Source organism: Chanodichthys erythropterus, chromosome 12 (assembly GCF_024489055.1).
Source record: "Chanodichthys erythropterus isolate Z2021 chromosome 12, ASM2448905v1, whole genome shotgun sequence".
Lineage (NCBI taxonomy): Eukaryota > Metazoa > Chordata > Actinopteri > Cypriniformes > Xenocyprididae > Chanodichthys > Chanodichthys erythropterus.
In genome coordinates this window covers 1,004,561-1,025,100 of record NC_090232.1, presented here as the reverse complement: position 1 = coordinate 1,025,100, position 20,540 = coordinate 1,004,561, and the positions used below count along the sequence as shown (strand labels likewise).

Below are 20,540 nucleotides of genomic sequence, written 5' to 3'. Positions count from 1 at the left end.
TAAAATGAGTTCAGCTCGTGTCATTTAATGGGAAATGTTTGAGATGATATTGAGATCTGGTATCCTTGGAAATCACTTTTTGAGATCTTTTCTGAAACTTTTTTTCCCCATTTGTCCAGTAAATAAAAACACAAACTGAAGAACTGGAGAAATTAAGAGGTTAAATTCATTATTTATCAAGAGCAAAATCAGCTTTAATTTCTGTTACATAATTCCCTGCTGGAGCGCATTCACCAGCCGAGGGCTACTAGTTGACCCATGGTTAACCCATACTGGTCAGACATGAGCTCGCTCGCGCTGTGCTTCTGAACTAGAGGAAAGTGAACGGGAAGAATCGAGTGTTTGAATTCGGATCCGAACCGGAAGGCGTTTGGAGTGTGACTGACTGGATCACACAGCGCGAGGATGAGGAGACTGAAGGCGGCGCGGCGCGGCTCTCTGCTCGGCCTCGTGCTGCTGCTGCTGCGCGCTGAACTCTGCGAGTCTCACCGATGTGAGTAAAACCGGTCAAACTAATGAATAACGTCTCGGAGAGAGAAAAACAGCTCTTTTACGCGATGTGATTAAAAGCGCCGTAGCAGCAACCGTTACTTTGATGAGCCGCTTGTTGAACAGTGTTTACCTTCACATTACCACAGTTTATCCATAATTTAGTTAATGTTACTACCGTAAACCTGTGGTAACATGGTATTAGTCGCTGTCATAAAAAAATAAATCCAAAATGACTAAAATTCCGAGTCTTTAAATCAGATCTCATATACTGTGGTTTTATATCAGAAACAATAACTAGTAACTGTGGTACTTGGTAGAGGAAACTATACCATGGTTACCATAGTAATTTTTGGTAGTACATGACATTAATATGATGACCGTCTAATAACTTGTAATTAAATGATTCATACAGTGTTACAATGTAGCAGTGTGTACAAAAGTTACTGCAACAGTGTTGCCAATAAATACTGTACAAAGTAACGATGTAGCAGTGCTTACAAAATTATCGTACAATGTTGATAAATTAACAGTATTTAAGAAGTAACAATGTATCATTGTTTACAAAAGTAACTATGTTGACAAAATTAACAGTATTTATGAAGTGTTTACAAAATTATCTTACTATGTTGACAAAATTAACAATGTTTACAGCATAACAATGTAGCAGTGTTTACAAAAGTGTCCAAATGAACAGTATTTACAAAGTAAATAAGTAACAATGTAGCAGTGTTTACAAAAGTAACTATGTTGTCAAAATTAACAGTAAGAAGTAACAATGTAGCAGTGTTTACAAAAGTAACTGTAACAGTTTTGCCAAATTTCACGTTTTTTATAACATGTAACCGTGTTTACAAAAGTAACTATGAAGACAAAATTAACAATATTTACAAATTAACAATGTAGCAGTGTTTAGATGAACAGTATTTACAAAGTAAATAAGTAACAATGTAGCAGTGTTTACAAAAGTAACTATGTTGACAAAATTAACAGTATGAAGTAACAATGTAACTGTTTACAAAATGATCTTACAATGTTGACAAAATTAACAGTATTTACAAATTAACAATGTATCAGTTTACAAAAGTAACTGTAACAGTTTTGCCAAAACATGTAACCGTGTTTACAAAAGTAAATAACAATGTTGACAATATAAACAGCTTTTATAACGTAACAGTGTAGCAGTGTTTACAAAAGTAACTAAGTTGACAAAATTAACAGTATTTCTGAAGTAACAATGTAGCAGTGTTTACAAAATGATCTTACAATGTTGATAAAATTTACAATATTTAAAGCATAACAATGTAGCCGTGTTTACAAAAGTAACTAACAATGTTGACAAAATTAACAGTATTAACAAATTAACAATATATCAGTTTACAAAAGTAACTGTAACAGTTTTGCCAAAAGTAACTGTTTTTATAACATGTAGCCGTGTTTACAAAAATAACTATGAAGACAAAATTAACAATATTTACAAATTAACAATGTAGCAGTGTTTAGATGAACAGTATTTACAAAGTAAATAAGTAACAGTGTAGCAGTGTTTACAAAAGTATGTTGATAAAAATAACAGTATGAAGTAACAATGTAACTGTTTACAAAATGATCTTACAAATTTGACAAAATTAACAGTATTTACGAATTAACAATGTATCAGTTTACAAAAGTAACTGTAACAGTTTTGCTAAAATTAACAGTTTTTATAACATGTAACCATGTTTACAAAAGTAAATAACAATGTTGACAATATAAACAGCATTTATAACGTAACAATGTAGCAGTGTTTACAAAAGTAACTAAGTTGACAAACTTAACAGTATTTCTGAAGTAACAATGCAGCAGTGTTTACAAAATGATCTTACAATGTTGATAAAATTAACAGTATTTACAGCATAACAATGTAGCCGTGTTTACAAAAGTAACTAACAGTTTAGCCAAAATTAACAGGTTTTATAACATGTAGCCGTGTTTACAAAAGTAACTAACCATGTTGACAAAATAAACAGTATTTCTGAAGTTACAATGCATCAGTGTTTACCGTGTAACCGTGTAACAACATTTAACTATGTAACCAGCATGATCCAGAACTGGTTTAGAACTCTTTACAGAAGTGACAGTGTGTAGTGACTGAAGATGTGCAGTGTGCAGTGAATCTGTCGTGGATTATAGAGTGTTAAAATCATGTTTAAACTAGTCTTGTGTCAGTGTTGAAGATGTTTGTTCTGTTATGATGTTTATTCCAGAAACGTCATTCTCTCTAGAGACTCCAGCAGCAGCAGCAGCAGCACGTGGGGAACAAATCCCTCTGTAACACAATGAAGGGATTTAATGGGGTTAAAGCTGACATTCATGAAGCTGACTCATTTCTGTCATCTGTCTGGTGTGCAGTGCGGTTTATGTTTTTATCTAATGTTTGAATTCTTGTGTACATTGACATAAACCATGACTGCAATAGTAATGTACCGTGGTATTTACATGACACTCAATGTAGTGAAGGACTGATGTATGTAGCCAGCCTGATCAATCAGAAATATTGGCTGATAGTGGAGCACATGTTTGTCCGACAGAAGCTATAGCTCGTGTTTGAGAGTCTAGAGACTGTTTGTAAAGGAATCATGTTCTGTTTTCAGCATTTCTGAGTAAATATTGTGCACTCTCACTTGCATCACCATTGGTCATTCAAAGCCGCGGTGATTGACCAAACAATCGATATTTTCTAGTTCTTTCACAGAATCAAGCCTCTCAGTTCCTGCAGCGACACAGACGCGCCAACACTCTGTTCGAGGAGAGCAAGAAGGGAAACCTGGAGCGCGAGTGCATCGAGGAGCTGTGCAATAAAGAGGAGGCGCGGGAGATCTTCGAGAACAATCTAGAAACGGTGAGTTCTGCTCGTCCGATCAATACTGTGATGTTTGTGTTGTGATCCGTCACGCTGTTGACTTTGACATTGACCCGTCCAGCTTGTGTTTGTGGAGGGAATGAATCACTGGATGTTTTTGCTGTGAATAATCTCATGTTCTTTTAATCTTCCAGGAATATTTCTATCCCAAGTATGTTGGTAAGTCGCCCTCATTTTTGTTTTTTTGTGCAGATAAACACTTACTGTAATCCACAGCGTGTACAGTGCTGAATAAGTGATCTGTGATGTCACCAGGCTCCGCCCACCGCGGTTGCGTGTGGGGGAACACGCTCGGGTTCACGTTCCAGTGGCCGTCACACTTTAATCTGATTGCAAAAGCCGCTTGGACTCAGAGTCGCTCCGTTGAACACTGACCCAAACATGACAATCACTATAAACATGATATGAAGAAAATAAATACAAATGACACTGCAGGTGAACGGGGAGAAACCAACAGATCTCGTCATACTTTCAAAGCATACATTAAATGTAATGTTTAAATATGCAAATGAGGCATTATCTAATTAAATATGCACTAATTTGCATACATTTCAATTGAACATTGGATAAAGTCAGATTCAAAACTCTAGTTTGATTGACACATTAGAGTTAAAGATGGGCTTCTGGATATAAATCAGAAAATACTGTCAACAAACCATGTTTTTAGGAGTAAAATGTTGTATAAATCATGATATATGAACAAATATAGATGTGTAAAGTTTGGCTTGTGTAAAACTGAAGTGATTTCTGACTCAAACTCAACGCCTTTAAAGAGATGGATTGAGATCAAATAAACACTTAAATGTGTGTTTTGGATGTGATGGAAGCAAAATAGAGCTGAAAACTGGTTTTGCCTGTAGAGTCTCGCCTTAAAAGAAAAGCAATGATGACAGAATGGCTGATCTGGGGTGCGTTTCCCGTACGATGATGATGTAACTCGCTGATCTGTTACCGCAGTAACGTGGTCGCGTCACATTGGTTCAACAGTACTGTCGTTAATGACGTCACGCAGATGGAGATACTCCGGTCGTCACACACAGCGGTGTTTCGTTTCTGAACAAATCCGTGTTTTTAAGCGAACCAATCGGGTGAACAAATGATTCAATGATCTATTCATAACGAAAGCTGATAGGCTTGTTCGAGATGCATCAGCGCGGCGTAGACCGATCGGCGCATGACATCAAAGAGAGCAAACGACTCCTGTGCTTTTGAATCTCTCTCGCTGTACTTTGATGTCAAACGTCAGTCGGTCAGTGATGCGTTTCGAACAAGATTATTTACGTCATTCCTGAATGAATCAGCCTTTGAAGAAATCGAATGAATGACTTACTCATTTAGACATTTACCGCCACCTACTGGCAGTTTTAGTTTCTTGTTTTAGTTTCTAAAACATTATGGGTCCTATCAAACACCCGGTGCAATGCGGCGCAACGCAAGTGTTTTTTGCTAGTTTCTGCCCGACGCAGTTATCATTTTCATGTTCAGCGCCACGTTGTTTAAATTCCGCTCACGCCCATCTGTTCGCCCATGGGTGTGCTGGTCTGAAACCAGGTGTGTTCAGGCGCATTGTTGGCGTGTTGCTATTTTGAGGAACTGAAAACGACTGCGCCATTGACTTTAGAGCAGGTTTCAGTTGGTCAATGGCGCAGTCGTTTTTAGTTGCCTCAAAATAGCAACACGCCAACAATGCACCTGAACGCAAGTATTTTTTAGTTATTTTTTTGTTATTTAAAGAACGTGTTATTAATGCGCCTATAGGCACTCTGCTTGTTACACACACAGGGACGCGCAGCATCGCACAAACATGACAAATATTAAAAATTAAAGAATTCCTCGTTCCGTTTTTCCGCTTGCATGTAAATAGCGAATCCGTCATGGCGCGAGCACAGCTGGCTTTTAAAGGGAATGGTAGATGAGACTCTGATTGGTTTATTGCACGTTACACCCAAAACACGGCCATTACTCATTAAGAGACTAGAAACAACCCTTTTAGACCATGTGCCGGGCGCACCGATCATTTTTTCCGTCGTTAAACTAGCAAAAGTGGATTCGGACACGCCCTAAGTGCACCTGCGTCGTGTCCTTCAGACCAAAATAGGGTCCTAAAATATCATATTTTGGGGATAGTTTGCCCAATAAGTAAAAATTCTGTTTACAAACCTGTATGACTTTCTTTCTTTTGTGGAACATAAAAAAATATATTTTGAAGAAAGTTGGTAACCAAACCTTTTTTGATCTGTAAATATCTAAATACCAATTCAGATGCAGCTTCTATAAAAACTTAAACGTTTTTGTGTAATAAATTCTATATTTAATCAAATATTTCTTTCTAAAGCTAATTTTTGTGATGTCTATTTGATGCTTTTTTCATTTAACACAATAATGACTTTACATTATCTCTTAGGGATCACTTCTCAGTCAAATTTGGTGTGCCGTTAAATTACGATTTATTATGTATTAATGTATTTATTATGAACATCATGTAATTAATTAGATATTTGCGACACTTTTTACAAATTGAACTATGTTGGTAACCACGAAACTTGCGACCATAGTTGACTAATAAGGGTCTGTTCACACAGAACGCGTTTTTCGTGTTTTTTTTTCGCTACTTTTCCATTGTTTTTCGATGTAAACGCACTAGAAAGATGTGAATGACACTCGCGTCTTTCCTTTTCCCTGCATTTTTAAAACGCTGTGTAAAATTAAAAGAATGTTAGCATTCGCACGCAGCGTCGCTCATTAATGTCAGTTCCAAAACAGTGGACCAATCAGAAGAACTCGGAGGCGGGGCAAGCGTTGTGTGCGTTTTGTTTACAGTAGCATGTTGGCATGGCAACTGTTTTAATTGTTCGTTATTGCAGTTATTGCATCACGTCTCAAAAGTGCATCTCGAGACCCTCCTGTTCTGCGCTGGACTTTTTTAAATCATTCCTGAGCGTTTTTAGACGCGTTCTGTGTGATCGAGCCCCAATGCTTTCAGGAAACGCACCCCTGTTTGTGAATAAATGAAGGACTTTTATCATGTTTTCTCATGTTGTTGTGCTTTAGTGTGTCTGGGCTCTCATCGCGTCGGGATCAATAATCCAAACTCCCAGAATCCAGGAATCCCACAGAACCTGCGCACCTGCGTTCAAGGTGATCCCTCGCTAGTGAGCGCTGCTGATGGAGAGATCTGGCTGTGCTGAGCTTGAGTTTGAGTTTGAGCTGCTGCTGTGTTTCAGAGATCAGTAACCAGTGTCTGCCGCTGCCGTGTCATCCGGAGGGTTACGAGCGCTGCGTGGACGGTCAGGGGTCGTACACCTGTGTGTGTAAACCGGGCTGGAGGGGTCAGCGCTGTGACCAGGGTGAGACAGAGTTAGAGTCATCTGATCCATCATTATCAGTTTATTTTCTCGCGTTTACCGACTCATTTTCTCACAGATATTAATGAGTGTGAAGACCCAGAATTCCCTGCGGGCTGCAACCAAATGTGTTACAACCTCCCCGGGAGCTTCGTGTGCAGCTGTGAGAAGGGCTTCTACACACACGACAACATCCACTGCATCGGTGAGCATCACTGCACAGGGCACAGGTCAGAGGTCAGAGGTCAGCCATGCTTTGAGTTCTGCAGGAGTGAAGTGTGCTGGACTGTTTGCTTCACGTCTGCCAGATGAGTTTGAGCTGTTCCAGGAATTCTGGGATTTTCCTGTAAAGGAGAAACATGATTCCCCTCCAGCTGTGAGGTCCGTGTTCACGAGGAAACCGCATCGACGCGTTGAATGTGGCTCAATCCACCGAAACAGTCTTAAATGTTCATTACGTAACAGTGTTTTTAAAGTCGTAAATCATCAGACGCCGTTTCGCTCCAGCGCAAACAATGAGCCTGCGAGTTTATCTACAGGACCCACAATGCCGAGCGTGTGTGATCGTGTTGTTTGTGTAGCTGCACACACATCTACTGGTTTTGTTAGAATAATAAACTCTGAAATCACAACAGTGGAAGTCTGGGAATGATGAAAACTCTCTAATGTTTGAGTTTTGAAACACTAGTGAAGGAGAAACGTGTGTGATGAGCGAATCATGAACTCATTTCAAGCGTTTGGATCAGATGATTCAGTCCGATTGTGATGATGTCGATCATGTGTCAGTGTTCAGACAGGATGTTAGATAACTGTTATTATCGATAACTGAAAACTGAAGCCAGAAACATTTATGTTACTTAAAATAACCATTAACTCAAATGAAAACTTAAAACTTGTTTTATTTCAGCTAGTTACCAAGCATTTTCATTTAAAGTTGAAATACTAAAATAACAAAAACTAAATTAATAAATACTATATAGATATAATTTTAAAAAATTACTAAAACTTTAAAGATTAAAGTGAAACATAGAATATAAAAATATAGACATTTTAAAATATATAATAAAAATAATAAAAACAACAAATACTAAAAAAAGTGAAAACATAAATATGAAAAGTGAAAAAACTCTAATAAAAGAACTAATAAAAATCACAAAAACAAAATTAGTACAACTAACTAAAAATTTAAGTGAAAATAAAATATAAAAATATATAATTTATTTTTTTAAACAAAGATTAAAACTAACTAAAAATTAAAGTTAAAACGTAAAATATAAAAATATAGAATTTAAACAAAAATAAAAATCACAAAAACAACAAATATTAAAACTAACTAAAAATTAAAGTTAAATCAAAATATAAAAATATATAATTAAAAACATCACAAAAACAACAAATATTAAAAATATTACTAAAAATTAGTATAAAAATAAAATATAAACATATTTTAAAAAACTAATACAAACCACAAAACCCAACAAAATTAGTAAAAATAAGTAAAAAGTGAAAACATGAAAATATAAAAATAAAAATAGACCATTTAAAAAAAAAAAAAAAAAAATCACAAAAATAACAAAATTACTAAAACTTTAACTAAAATGAAAGTTTAACAGTTAAAATACAAATAAAATCTCTAATAAAAAAACTAATAAAAATCACAAAAACACAAAATAAGTAAAACTAACTAAACATTTAAGTGAAAACATAAAATATAAAAATATATAAATTTTTTTAAAAAGAAATAAAAATCACAAAAACAACAAATATTAAAACTTTAACTAAAAAATAAAGTTAAAACAAAATATAAAAAATAAAATATCAACATTAAAAAAAAACCTAATAAAAACCACAAAACACAATAAAAGTAGTAAAAAGTAAAAAAGAAAAAAAATGTAATTTTTAAAAAAAAATCACAAAAACAAAATTACTAAAACTTTAACTAAAAATTAAAGTAAACAGTTAAAATACAAATAAAATCTCACTGAAAATAAAAACTGTAATAGTGTGTCAGTGATACTGGGGCAACACAGGCTCGTGTCTGTAATACTGCAGTGTGTTTATGTATCTGATGGTGTGTGTGTGTCGTTGCAGATATCAATGAGTGTATCCTGTTTCCCAGTGTGTGTGAGGAACCGTCTAAATGTGTCAACGCTCTGGGGTCATTCGAGTGCCGCTGCCCGCTGGGATACCATTACAACAGAACCTCACGCGAGTGTGTCGGTGAGACAATAACACACACCTTCATCGCTGTCACACCATCATCATCCTCGAAACTCATGTGAACGCTCTATTAACGTTTCTGGAAGAACATTTGTTCCCTGTGGATCTGCGTATCATGTGACTCAAGCTTTGCTTTAGGAGAAACTCGGATGTTTTATTACGTTTCATTAGATCTGGACGAGTGTGAGCAGGACGTGTGCGACGGCGAGTGTGTGAACACCATCGGCAGCTTCTCGTGTCACTGCGACGGACGGAAGGGTGTGAAGCTGGCGGAGAATGGGCACGTCTGTGAGAAGATCCCGCAGTGTCTGGATCTGTACGACTACAAGCACGAGGAGATGCTGTATCTGGGAGAGCAGTTCTCCGGATTACCCGTCATTTACCTGCGCTTCCGTCTGCAGGCCGACACCAGGTATGACTGCCACCGGGATCATGAGCCGATCTGAGCAGGGTTAACTTTTCCTGAGCATCATTTTCTGTGATTTATTCAGAGAGAAATGTCTCGAATTTAAAGATGAGAAACTGTGTTTCACTGATTTTCACACAGGTTTGCAGCTGAATTTGATTTCCGCACGTTTGATCCGGAGGGAGTGATTCTGTACGCAGAGTCTTCACCGGACTCGTGGTTCATGCTGGGTTTACGGAGCGGCCGCATCGAGGTCCAGTTCAAGAACGAACACTCCGTCAAAATGACCAGCGGAGGAAAAGCCATCAATGACGGACAGTGGCACGTGGTGCGTTCATGACTCACTGATTATAGATCATAAACATCATCATCAATGTTCTGCTATCTGGTTTACTGTCTGAACTTTCACATTGTTCTGCACAAACATTCACATTTCCTTCAGGAAACACTCATTTTCGATTAACGATTATTGACGATTATTTTGATGATTAATCGGATATAAACAGGTGCATTTTAAAATGTTTTAACTAATCATAGGCTGTGACTAACGATTATTTTGGCATTCGAGTAATCGGTCGATTATTTTAGTATTCGAGTAATCAGTCGATTATTTTGATGTTCAGGTAATCGGTCGATTATTTTTGGTATTCGGATAATCGGTCGATTATTTTAGTATTCGGGTAATCGGCCTATTATTTCAGTATTCGGGTAATCAGTCGATTATTTTGGTATTCGGATAATCGGTCGATTATTTTAGTATTCGGGTAATCGGTCTGTTATTTTAGTATTCGAGTAATCGGGTGATTATTTTAGTATTCGGGTAATCGGTCTGTTATTTCAGTATTCGGGTAATCAGTCGATTATTTTGGTATTCGGATAATCGGTCGATTATTTTAGTATTCGAGTAATCGGGCGATTATTTTAGTATTCGGGTAATCGGTCTGTTATTTTAGTATTCGAGTAATCGGGCGATTATTTTAGTATTCGGGTAATCAGTCGATTATTTTGGTATTCGGTTAATCAGTCGATTATTTTAGTATTCGGGTAATCAGTCGATTATTTTAGTATTCGGGTAATCAGTCGATTATTTTAGTATTCGGGTAATCAGTCGATTATTTTGGTATTCGGATAATCGGTCGCTTATTTTAGTATTCGGGTAATCGGTCTGTTATTTTAGTATTCGAGTAATCGGACGATTATTTTAGTATTCGGGTAATCAGTCGATTATTTTAGTATTCGGGTAATCAGTCGATTATTTTAGTATTCGAGTAATCAGTCGATTATTTTAGTATTCGGGTAATCAGTCGATTATTTTAGTATTCGAGTAATCAGTCGATTATTTTAGTATTCGAGTAATCAGTCGATTATTTTAGTATTCGGGTAATCAGTCGATTATTTTAGTATTCGGGTAATCAGTCGATTATTTTAGTATTCGGGTAATCAGTCGATTATTTTAGTATTCGAGTAATCAGTCGATTATTTTAGTATTCGGGTAATCAGTCGATTATTTTAGTATTCGGGTAATCAGTCGATTATTTTAGTATTCGGGTAATCAGTCGATTATTTTAGTATTCGGGTAATCAGTCGATTATTTTAGTATTCGGGTAATCAGTCGATTATTTTAGTATTCGAGTAATCAGTCGATTATTTTAGTATTCGGGTAATCAGTCGATTATTTTAGTATTCGGGTAATCAGTCGATTATTTTAGTATTCGGGTAATCAGTCGATTATTTTAGTATTCGAGTAATCAGTCGATTATTTTAGTATTCGGGTAATCAGTCGATTATTTTAGTATTCGGGTAATCAGTCGATTATTTTAGTATTCGGGTAATCAGTCGATTATTTTAGTATTCGGGTAATCAGTCGATTATTTTAGTATTCGGGTAATCAGTCGATTATTTTAGTATTCGAGTAATCAGTCGATTATTTTAGTATTCGAGTAATCAGTCGATTGTTTTGGTATTCGGATAATCGGTCGCTTATTTTAGTATTCGGGTAATCGGTCTGTTATTTTAGTATTCAAGTAATCGGACGATTATTTTAGTATTCGGGTAATCAGTCGATTATTTTAGTATTCGGGTAATCAGTCGATTATTTTAGTATTCGGGTAATCATTCGATTGTTTTGGTATTCGGGTAATCAGTCGATTATTTTAGTATTCGGGTAATCGGTTGATTATTTTAGTATTCGAGTAATCAGTCGATTATTTTGGTATTTGGGTAATCGGTCGATTATTTTAGTGTTCGGGTAATCAGTCGATTATTTTAGTGTTCGGGTAATCGGTCGATTATTCTGTATTCGGGTAATCGGTCGATTATTTTAGTGTTCGGGTAATCGGTCGATTATTTTGGTATTCGGGCAATCGTCGATTTATTTTGATGATTATTCGGATACAAACACACCTGCATTTTGAAGTGTTTTTTTTTAAGCGACTAACGATTATTTTGATATTTGAGTAATCAGTTGATTATTTTGATGATTAATTGGATACAAACAGACACATTTTGAAATGGTTTAACTATTCTAGGGCTGTAACTAATGAATATTTTGGTAATTGAGTAATCATTTGATTATTTAGATGATTAATCCGATACAAACACACCTGCATTTTGAAGTGTTTTAACTAATCATGGGTTGTGACTAACAATTATTTTGGTATTCAGGTAATCGGACGATTATTTTGGTATTCGGGTAATCGGTCGATTGTTTTAGTATTCGAGCAATCGGTCGATTTATTTTGATGATTATTCCGATAGAAATAGGTGCATTTTGAAATGTTTTAACTAATCTAGGACTGCGACTAACGATTACTTTGGTATTCGGGTAATCGGTCGATTATTTTGGTATTCGGGTAATCGGACGATTATTTTGGTATTCGGGTAATCGGACGATTATTTTGATGATTAATCAGATACAAACACACCTGCATTTTGAAGTGTTTTAACTAATCATGGGCTGTGACTAACAATTATTTTGATAATAGAGTGATTGGTTGATTATTTTGATGATTAATCTGATTTTTTTGTGGTAATTAAAATAGACCTAAGTCAAACAATGACCTTTAAAATGACTTAAAATACATATATAATAACAATTAGGCCATAATAATTGGTTCAAATAAATAAGCAACTCAAACTCACAGCATATGCGGAGATGGCGTTTGTTAGCCGAGCTGCTGAGACGTTATGTTGTCATGTTTAGTCACATCCCTAATAAAAATGTTATAACAGCAGTGTATGTACATAGTCCGATGATGTTTGTTCTGTGTGGTTCTGTAGATCTCGGTGGAGGAGCTGATGGGAAGCGTCAGTGTGAAGATCAGTAAAGAGGCCGTCATGAGCATCAACAGCCCTGAGCGTCTCTTCACACCCGTCAACGACAAACTGGAGACGAAGGTTTACATCGCCGGTCTGCCCAATCGCAACGAGAGCCTCATCAAACCGGCAAGTGTTCACTGACACCCCTACAGTCAGAGCTGTGTAATTACACATTAATGCATTCCATTCACAAACTTCAAAAATCAAAAGGAATTTTTTTTCATTTAACTTATAATAATAAATTATAATTGCACTTAACTAATGGAATTTATAATTTTAAATAATTTTTTTCATTGCATTAATAAGGGTTTGCTCAGGATTTAGTGAAAAATGTGATTAATTGTCATGAAAATAATACAAAAAATTTGTAACACTTTACTTAAAGCCTTTGTTTAATGCATTAGTAAAGGTATTCATAATGTACATCATAACGCATTATATTTTTATCTTTATTATAGAAAATGGTAACCAAAGTTAAAATGCTTTTATAACATTTTCACATTCCTTGTTACATCTGAAATTGGTTGTTTGTTGTGTGTTTTTAAGTATTATACATTCTAAAAGTGTGTTCAATGAAGAATTATGATGTATTATAACTGTGGTTACAGTTATTCATGAGATCATATAATGCATTATAAGGTGTGTAATTAATCCATTAAAAATACTTTTATAATGCATTAAATATGAGGGCTTTAAGTAAAGTGTTACCCAACATATTTTACATTGACATTTGTTGATTTAGTAGCGACAGCGTTTGTGTTACTCAATTACAAATGAGTAACACAACAAGCGATTCATCTTAAAGCGGCAAAGAGAATATAATTTCTTGTTTGTTTATCATGATTTCTGTGGTGACTTGGACAAGTTTCTGATAGATCTTGTGGTGTTGATGTGGCCGCTGTGCGTGTGATAGTGTTTTGTTTATTGTTGTTTGTGTGGATGTGGATCAGATCAACCCGAGGCTGGACGGCTGCATCCGCGGCTGGAATCTGATGAATCAGGGCGCGTCTGGAGTGAAGGAGGTGATTCAGGAGAAGGAGAGCAAGCACTGTTACGTGTATGTGGAGAAGGGCTCGTTCTTCAGCGGTGGAGGTCTGGCGTTCTTCAACATCAACTACAGTGAGTTCACACTCAATCTGATCTGTTACTGGAACATCCGGAGCTAAATAAGGTCTAATGGATCTGAAGCATGTCCGTTTCCACAGAAAACTCAGTTTGAACTCGGATCATATTTAATAAGAGCGCTTTGCTTCAGTCAAGTCAGCTCTATTTCTACAGCAATTTATACAATACAGATTGACTCAAAGCAGCTTCACAGTAATGAACAGAAAAATAATGAAACAAATTCAGTTCAGTGTTGATTCTGTTCAGTTCAATAACAGTTTCAGTGTTGCAAAGCTTATCAATTATGAAACTAAATCAGTTCAGTTCAATGTTGATTCAAATCAGTTCAAGAACTGGTTCAATGTTGCAAAATTCATCAGTTATGAAATAAATTCAGTTCCGTTTAATGTTGATTCAATTCAGTTCAAGAACAGTGTCAGTGTTGCAGTTCATCAATTATGAAATGAATTGAATTCAGTTCAATGTTGATTCAGTTCTGTTCAATAACGGTTTCAGTGTTGCAAAATTCATCAATTATGAAACAAATTTAATTCAGTTCAGTGTTGATTCGAATCAGTTCAATAACTGGTTCAATGTTGCAAAGTTAATCAATTATGAAGCAAATTCAGTTCAGTTCAGTGTTGATTCAATTCAGTTTAAAAGCTGTCAATGTTACAAAATTCATCAATTATGAAACAAATTCAATTCAGTTCAGTGATTCAATTCAGTTCAAGAACTATTTCAATGTTGCAAAATTCATCAATTATAAAACAAATTCAGTTCAAAAGCTGTGTCAATGTTACAAGATTCATCAGTTATTAAACAAATTCAGTTCAGTGTTGATTCAATTCAGTTTTAAAACAGTGTCAATGTTGCAGTTCATCAATGAAATTAATTGAATTCAGTTCAGTGTTGATTCAACTCAGTTTAAAAACTGTCAGTGTTACAAAATTCATCAATTATGAAACAAATTAAATTCTGTTCATTGTCGATTCAATTCAGTTCAAGAACCATTTCAATGTTGCAAAATTCATCAATTATAAAACAAATTCTATTCAGTTCACTGTTGATTTAATTCAGTTTTAAAACAGTGTCAATGTTGCAGTTCATCAAATATTAACTAATTCAATTCAGTACAATAATTCAATTCAGTTTAAGAACTATTTCAACATTGCAAACTTCATCAATAATGAAACAAGTTCAGTTCAGTTCAGTTCAATGTTGATTAAATTCACTTTAAATTTGTCAATGTTGCAATATTAATCAATTATGGAACAAATTCAATTCAATGTTGATTCACTTCACTTTAAATTTGTCAATGTTACAAAATTCATCAATTATTAAACACATTCAATTCAGTTCAAGAACTATTTCAATGTTGCAAAATTCATCAATTATGAAACAAATTGAATTCAGTTCAATGTTGATTCAATTCACTTCAATAACAGTGTCAGTGTTGCAGTTCATCAATGAAATTAATTGAATTCAGTTCAATGTTAATTCAGTTCTGTTCAATAACGGTTTCAGTGTTGCAAAATTCATCAATTATGAAACAAATTGAATTCAGTTCATAAGCTGTGTCAATGTTACAAGATTCATCAGTTATTAAACAAATTCAATTCAGTTCAGTGTTGATTCAATTCAGTTTAAAAACTCTGTCAATGTTACAAAATTCATCAATTATGAAACAAATTCAATTCTGTTCACTGTCCATTCAATTCAGTTCAAGAACCATTTCAATGTTGCAAAATTGATCAATTATAAAACAAATTAAATTCAGTTCACTGTTGATTTAATTCAGTTTTAAAACAGTGTCAATGTTGCAGTTCATCAATTAAACAAATTAAATTCAGTTCAATTATTCAATTCAGTTTAAGAAATATTTCAACATTGCAAACTTCATCAATAATGAAACAAGTTCAGTTCAGTTCAATGTTGATTAAATTCACTTTAAATTTGTCAATGTTGCAATATTAATCAATTATGGAACAAATTCAATTCAATGTTGATTCACTTCACTTTAAATTTTTCAATGTTACAAAATTAATCAATTATTAAACACATTAAATTCAGTTCAAGAACTGTTGCAAAATTCATCAATTATGAAACTAATTGAATTCAGTTCAATGTTGATTCAATTAATTTTAAATTTGTGTCAGTTGCAAAATTCATCAATTATGAAACAAATTCAATTCTGTTCACTGTTGATTTAATTCAGTTTTAAAACAGTGTCAATGTTGCAGTTCATCAATTATTAAACAAATTCAATTCAGTTCAAGAACTATTTTAACACTGCAAAATTCATCAATAATGAAACATTCAATTCAGTTCAATGATGATTCAATTCATTTTAAATTTGTCAATGTTGCAAACTTCATCAATTATGAAACAAATTGAATTCAGTTCAATGTTGTTTTAATTAATTGTAAATTCGTGTCAATGTTGCAAAATTCATCAATTATGAAACAAATTCAATTCAGTTCACTGTTGATTTAATTCAGTTTTAAAACAGTGTCAATGTTGCAGTTCATCAATTATTAAACAAATTCAATTCAGTTAAATGATTCAATTCAGTTCAAGAACTATTTTAACACTGCAAAATTCATCAATAATGAAACAAATTCAATTCAGTTCAATGTTGATTCAGTTCATTTTAAATTTGTCAATGTTGCAAAATTAATCAATTATGGAACAAATTCAATTCAGTTCAATGTTGATTCAGTTCATTTGAAATTTGTGTCAATGTTGCAGTTCATCACTTATGAATTATTCAATTCAGTTCAATAATGGTTTCAATGTAGCAAAATTCATAAATTATGAAACAAATTGAATTCAGTTCAATGTTAATTCAATTCAGTTTAAGACCTATTTCAAAGTTGAAAAATTCAATAATTATGAAACAAATTCAACTGTAAAGCATCTCTACTGTAGACTATAATGACATATATTCAGCTCTGTTCAGTTCAATTCAGTTCAATAACGGTTTCAATGTTGCAAAATTCATCAATTATGAAATTACTTCAATTCAGTTCAGTTCAACAACTGTTTTAAGTGAATCAATCATTTATTCAAAGGCAGCTCTACAGAAGACAACATGCATTCAAGTGCTCACATGAATAATTGAATTAATAAAGCTGTGACTCTGTTCTTGACGTCGCAGACAGAAGCGGTCAGTGGAAGGTGGATGTCGTGATGAGCATACGTCCGTCCAGCAGCACCGGTGTATTATTCGCCCTGGTTACCAACAACACTGTCCCTCTGTCCGTTGCCGTGGTAACACGGGGACCCGACGATGCGGTAAGCTGCTCCTCTGACATCACATCCTGTTGAAGTCTCCAGCACTCGCTACACACACGTTCTCTTGTGTTCCAGGACCTGCTGGTGTTCGTGGACGGCGTCAGCGTGGCGACGCTGCAGTCTCTGATGTTGTGTTATCCGGATCGGATGGTGGTGGAGATGAGAGCGTCAGCCGATGGACTCCACATCACAGCGAACTCCTCGAGCGTGACCTACAGCGACTCGGAGACCCTGAGAGAGGCTTTAGCTAAACTCGACCGCGCCATGCAGGGACACGTCGACACTTACATAGGAGGACTTCCAGGTCAGTGAGCTTCTTTACTTCATTTTTTAACTAGATTTCTGTTTATAAAGATGACTTGCCAATAGATGCTCACTAATATATTGATAAATCCATGCTTTCCATGGTGCTTGCAACACCAAGGTTATGGGTTTGATTCCCTGCAAGCTGACCCTGGAAAGCTCAATTGCTTGGACAGCATTTCTGTCTGAGCGATGTATAGTGGGCGTCCATACGGGTTTGATGCGGGTTCCATGACGACACATGCTAGTGGATGAGTTGAATCAACTCCACAGCAACTACATCAATTTATCCACTAACCATTCAGAAACGTCTAAAAGTTGTAACTTCTTCCTGAGTCTCTCCATCAGTGTCGACTCCGGTTTGAACAATGTAAGGCTGAACACTTTCCTCATTTTGGCTGCGTGAGATTCTCCAGCTTTGTTGTTGTTGAGCTGTTAAAGCTCCGCCCTCTTCTGGAAAGTGGAGCTCATTTGCATTTAAAGGGACACACACAAAAACGGCGTGTTTTTGCTCACACCCAAATAGAGGCAAATTTGACAAGCTATAATAAATGATCTGTGGGGGATTTTGAGCTGAAACATTCTGGAGACACCAGAGACTGATATTACATCTTGTGAAAGGAGCATTATAAGTCCGCTTTTATCCTGAAAATCAATTTAGAGTATTAATAAAACCTATAATAGTATCTCAGTCATACTGAAATAACACTGGTCTCCAATCTTCAGGCTTCAGAACTGCATTTAACTGGTAAAGTTAATGTCAGCATCTCTGCAGATTCGCTCTGACGCCAACACTCCTTCAGTTCCTGACATCTAATCGTCTTAATCTTGACTTTAAATCAATACATTTATCAATAATGGTGTCTTATAATGGTTTTAAAGCACTAACATCAGACTGTACGTCCATTCTGAACACCAGGTGAAGATGATGTTGGTAAATCCAGTCAAATGTCGTATATATATCCGAGTGAAACGCTTCTCAAACAAGAACAGATGTAGGGCGGGGCTTGATTTTGATTGGATGGTTGTGGTTTGCTATTGGTGGATCTCATGTTAGTGACAGGTTGCCCCGCCCTCGTCATCAGAGACGATATTCTGATTCAAGATTATGAATTTAACACAACAATAATGTGCACTGATAAATCATTGATATTTTCTCTGTCTGTGTGCAGATCTCCCTCTGTCCATCACTCCCATCTCAGCGTTCTACCACGGCTGTCTGGAGATCCGTGTGGACGGACAGCAGCTGGACTTGGACGAGGCTGTTAGTAAAGACAACAGCATCAAGTCTCACTCCTGCCCTCCTGTTTCTGCCCCGGACACGCCGTTTCGCCGAATCCCAGCCGCAGTAAACAGGAAGTGACATCACAGGAGACACGTGACGCGCTGCCTTGGTCTAGAGTTCCCATCAGACACGAAATCCGCCCTGCTTCTGGATTCAACAGGGACGGGGAATGCATGATGTTTCTTTGTGTTTTAAATGAGTGTTTTAATTGATCCACTCATTAGACTAACCTGTGAAAGTGTGAAAGTGCCTCTATTTAAACATGCGACAGACTTTCATCCTGACGGTGGTAGTATTTTTATTCCTGGCGTGTCCGTTGTCTGTCGTTAATCAGGTTTTTCTCTCAGTATAGAGCCGTCAGTTTTTATCTTGTATATAACACTAATTTGAATGTGATGTGAATATGTTTAGGTGGATACTGAACACTAGTGCCACATTAATGCAAAAATTCAATAAATAAAAGAAAAAATTAAATGCAGCATGTTATTTTTGTCGACGTCATGGAATTCAAATTTCATCTTAAGAAGTAAAATCCTGTTTTGGACATGAATGAGAATGTTAAATTAACTCTAAGGTCTCATTAGTTATTGGATTAACAATGAGCAATACATTTGTTCCAGTATTTATTCATCTTTGTTAATGTTACTTAATAAAAATACAACTGTTCATTGTTAGTTCATGTTCGCTCATGTCCATTAAATACTATTAAAAGATACAACTTTTGATTTATATAATGTATTAGTAAATGTTGACATTTACATTAACTAGGATTAATAAATTCTTTAGAAGTATTTTCAGTTTTAGTTTGTGTTAACAGTAATGTAGTTAACAAATGAAACCTTATTGTAAAGTTTTACTACATTTGTGTTTTTCTCACGGGAATGCAAACGAAAAATCATTGAAATATTGTTTTTCCTCTCATCTCATAAAGCAGTTCATTGTGGTTTTTGGAATTTTTTTTCTAAGAATTGCCGTGTCTATTAATGGGGTAAAACTACAGTAACGTCTTTAGCTAGTCAGCTTGAGATTCATCCGCACACACTGAGCCGAAGCACAACCAAAACAATGTTCTTCCGCAAAATGCATGCATTTTTATTTTTTAATCACTAGAGGGATATTTGCGTTTTGTGAGTGTAATCTTTATATGTTAAATGCTTGTCTAGAAAAAAACACTAAAAGTCCTGGAAATGAATTTCCCTGAAGGTCTGGAAGCTGCTGTTATTAATAGCAAGTGCTCTACTTTTGACTCCCTTTTTTGTGTAGTTTAAAGGCACATGAATGTTTCCATATGACAATAACTGGATCTTAATCTCTGCGAAGCTGACATGAGATATACAGTGTGTTTTACAGATGGACGCTGACCTGACCTCAATGTTGCATAAAAAAAAAACAGATGGGAAATGGGAGGGAGGAAGAGAATGAAAACACTGGGTCAGAAAAACAAGAGGAGAGCGAGCGAGGTAAACACTGAGAACAGCTGCAGGAGGAGGAATGTAACCTCACATCAGAGTCAGATCAACAAACATCTGATCAGAGTAGGTCTGTCCAGTTGAAATAATACTAACAATATCAAAGTTATGATAAAAATAAAAAGTAAAGATTTCACAGCCGAAAGACACCTTCAGGATGACATTTGTATAACTATACTAAAAGAATTTTACTTGATAAAAAGTCCAAACTATCAATCAGATGTCATCACTGATGTCATTAATAGATAACTGGAACAGTTCACCTAAAAATGAAACTTGTGTCATCATTGATTCGTGTCGTTCTGTATTCTGTGGAACTCTGCAGATTCACTGGAAATCTGTCGCAGCTCTCAAATGTGTCGCAATCAGTTCCACTTTACTGACATGTGCCAGCGAGGAGGCT

At 35.5% G+C, this 20,540-nt stretch overlaps 1 protein-coding gene across 1 annotated transcript; it reads left to right on the top strand.

Annotated features, from left to right (window-relative positions):
* The first annotated feature begins 232 nt into the window (after positions 1-232).
* pros1 (protein S) lies at positions 233-19,574 on the top strand. The gene is made up of 14 exons (XM_067405284.1): positions 233-493; positions 3,213-3,370; positions 3,526-3,550; positions 6,443-6,529; positions 6,616-6,738; positions 6,815-6,940; positions 8,827-8,955; positions 9,127-9,367; positions 9,503-9,689; positions 12,641-12,805; positions 13,630-13,798; positions 16,944-17,080; positions 17,156-17,384; positions 18,556-19,574. Exons 1-14 carry the CDS (start codon positions 406-408, stop codon positions 18,744-18,746), a joined length of 2,055 nt encoding a protein of 684 aa, XP_067261385.1. The 5' UTR covers positions 233-405; the 3' UTR covers positions 18,747-19,574.
* The last annotated feature ends 966 nt before the right edge of the window (positions 19,575-20,540 follow it).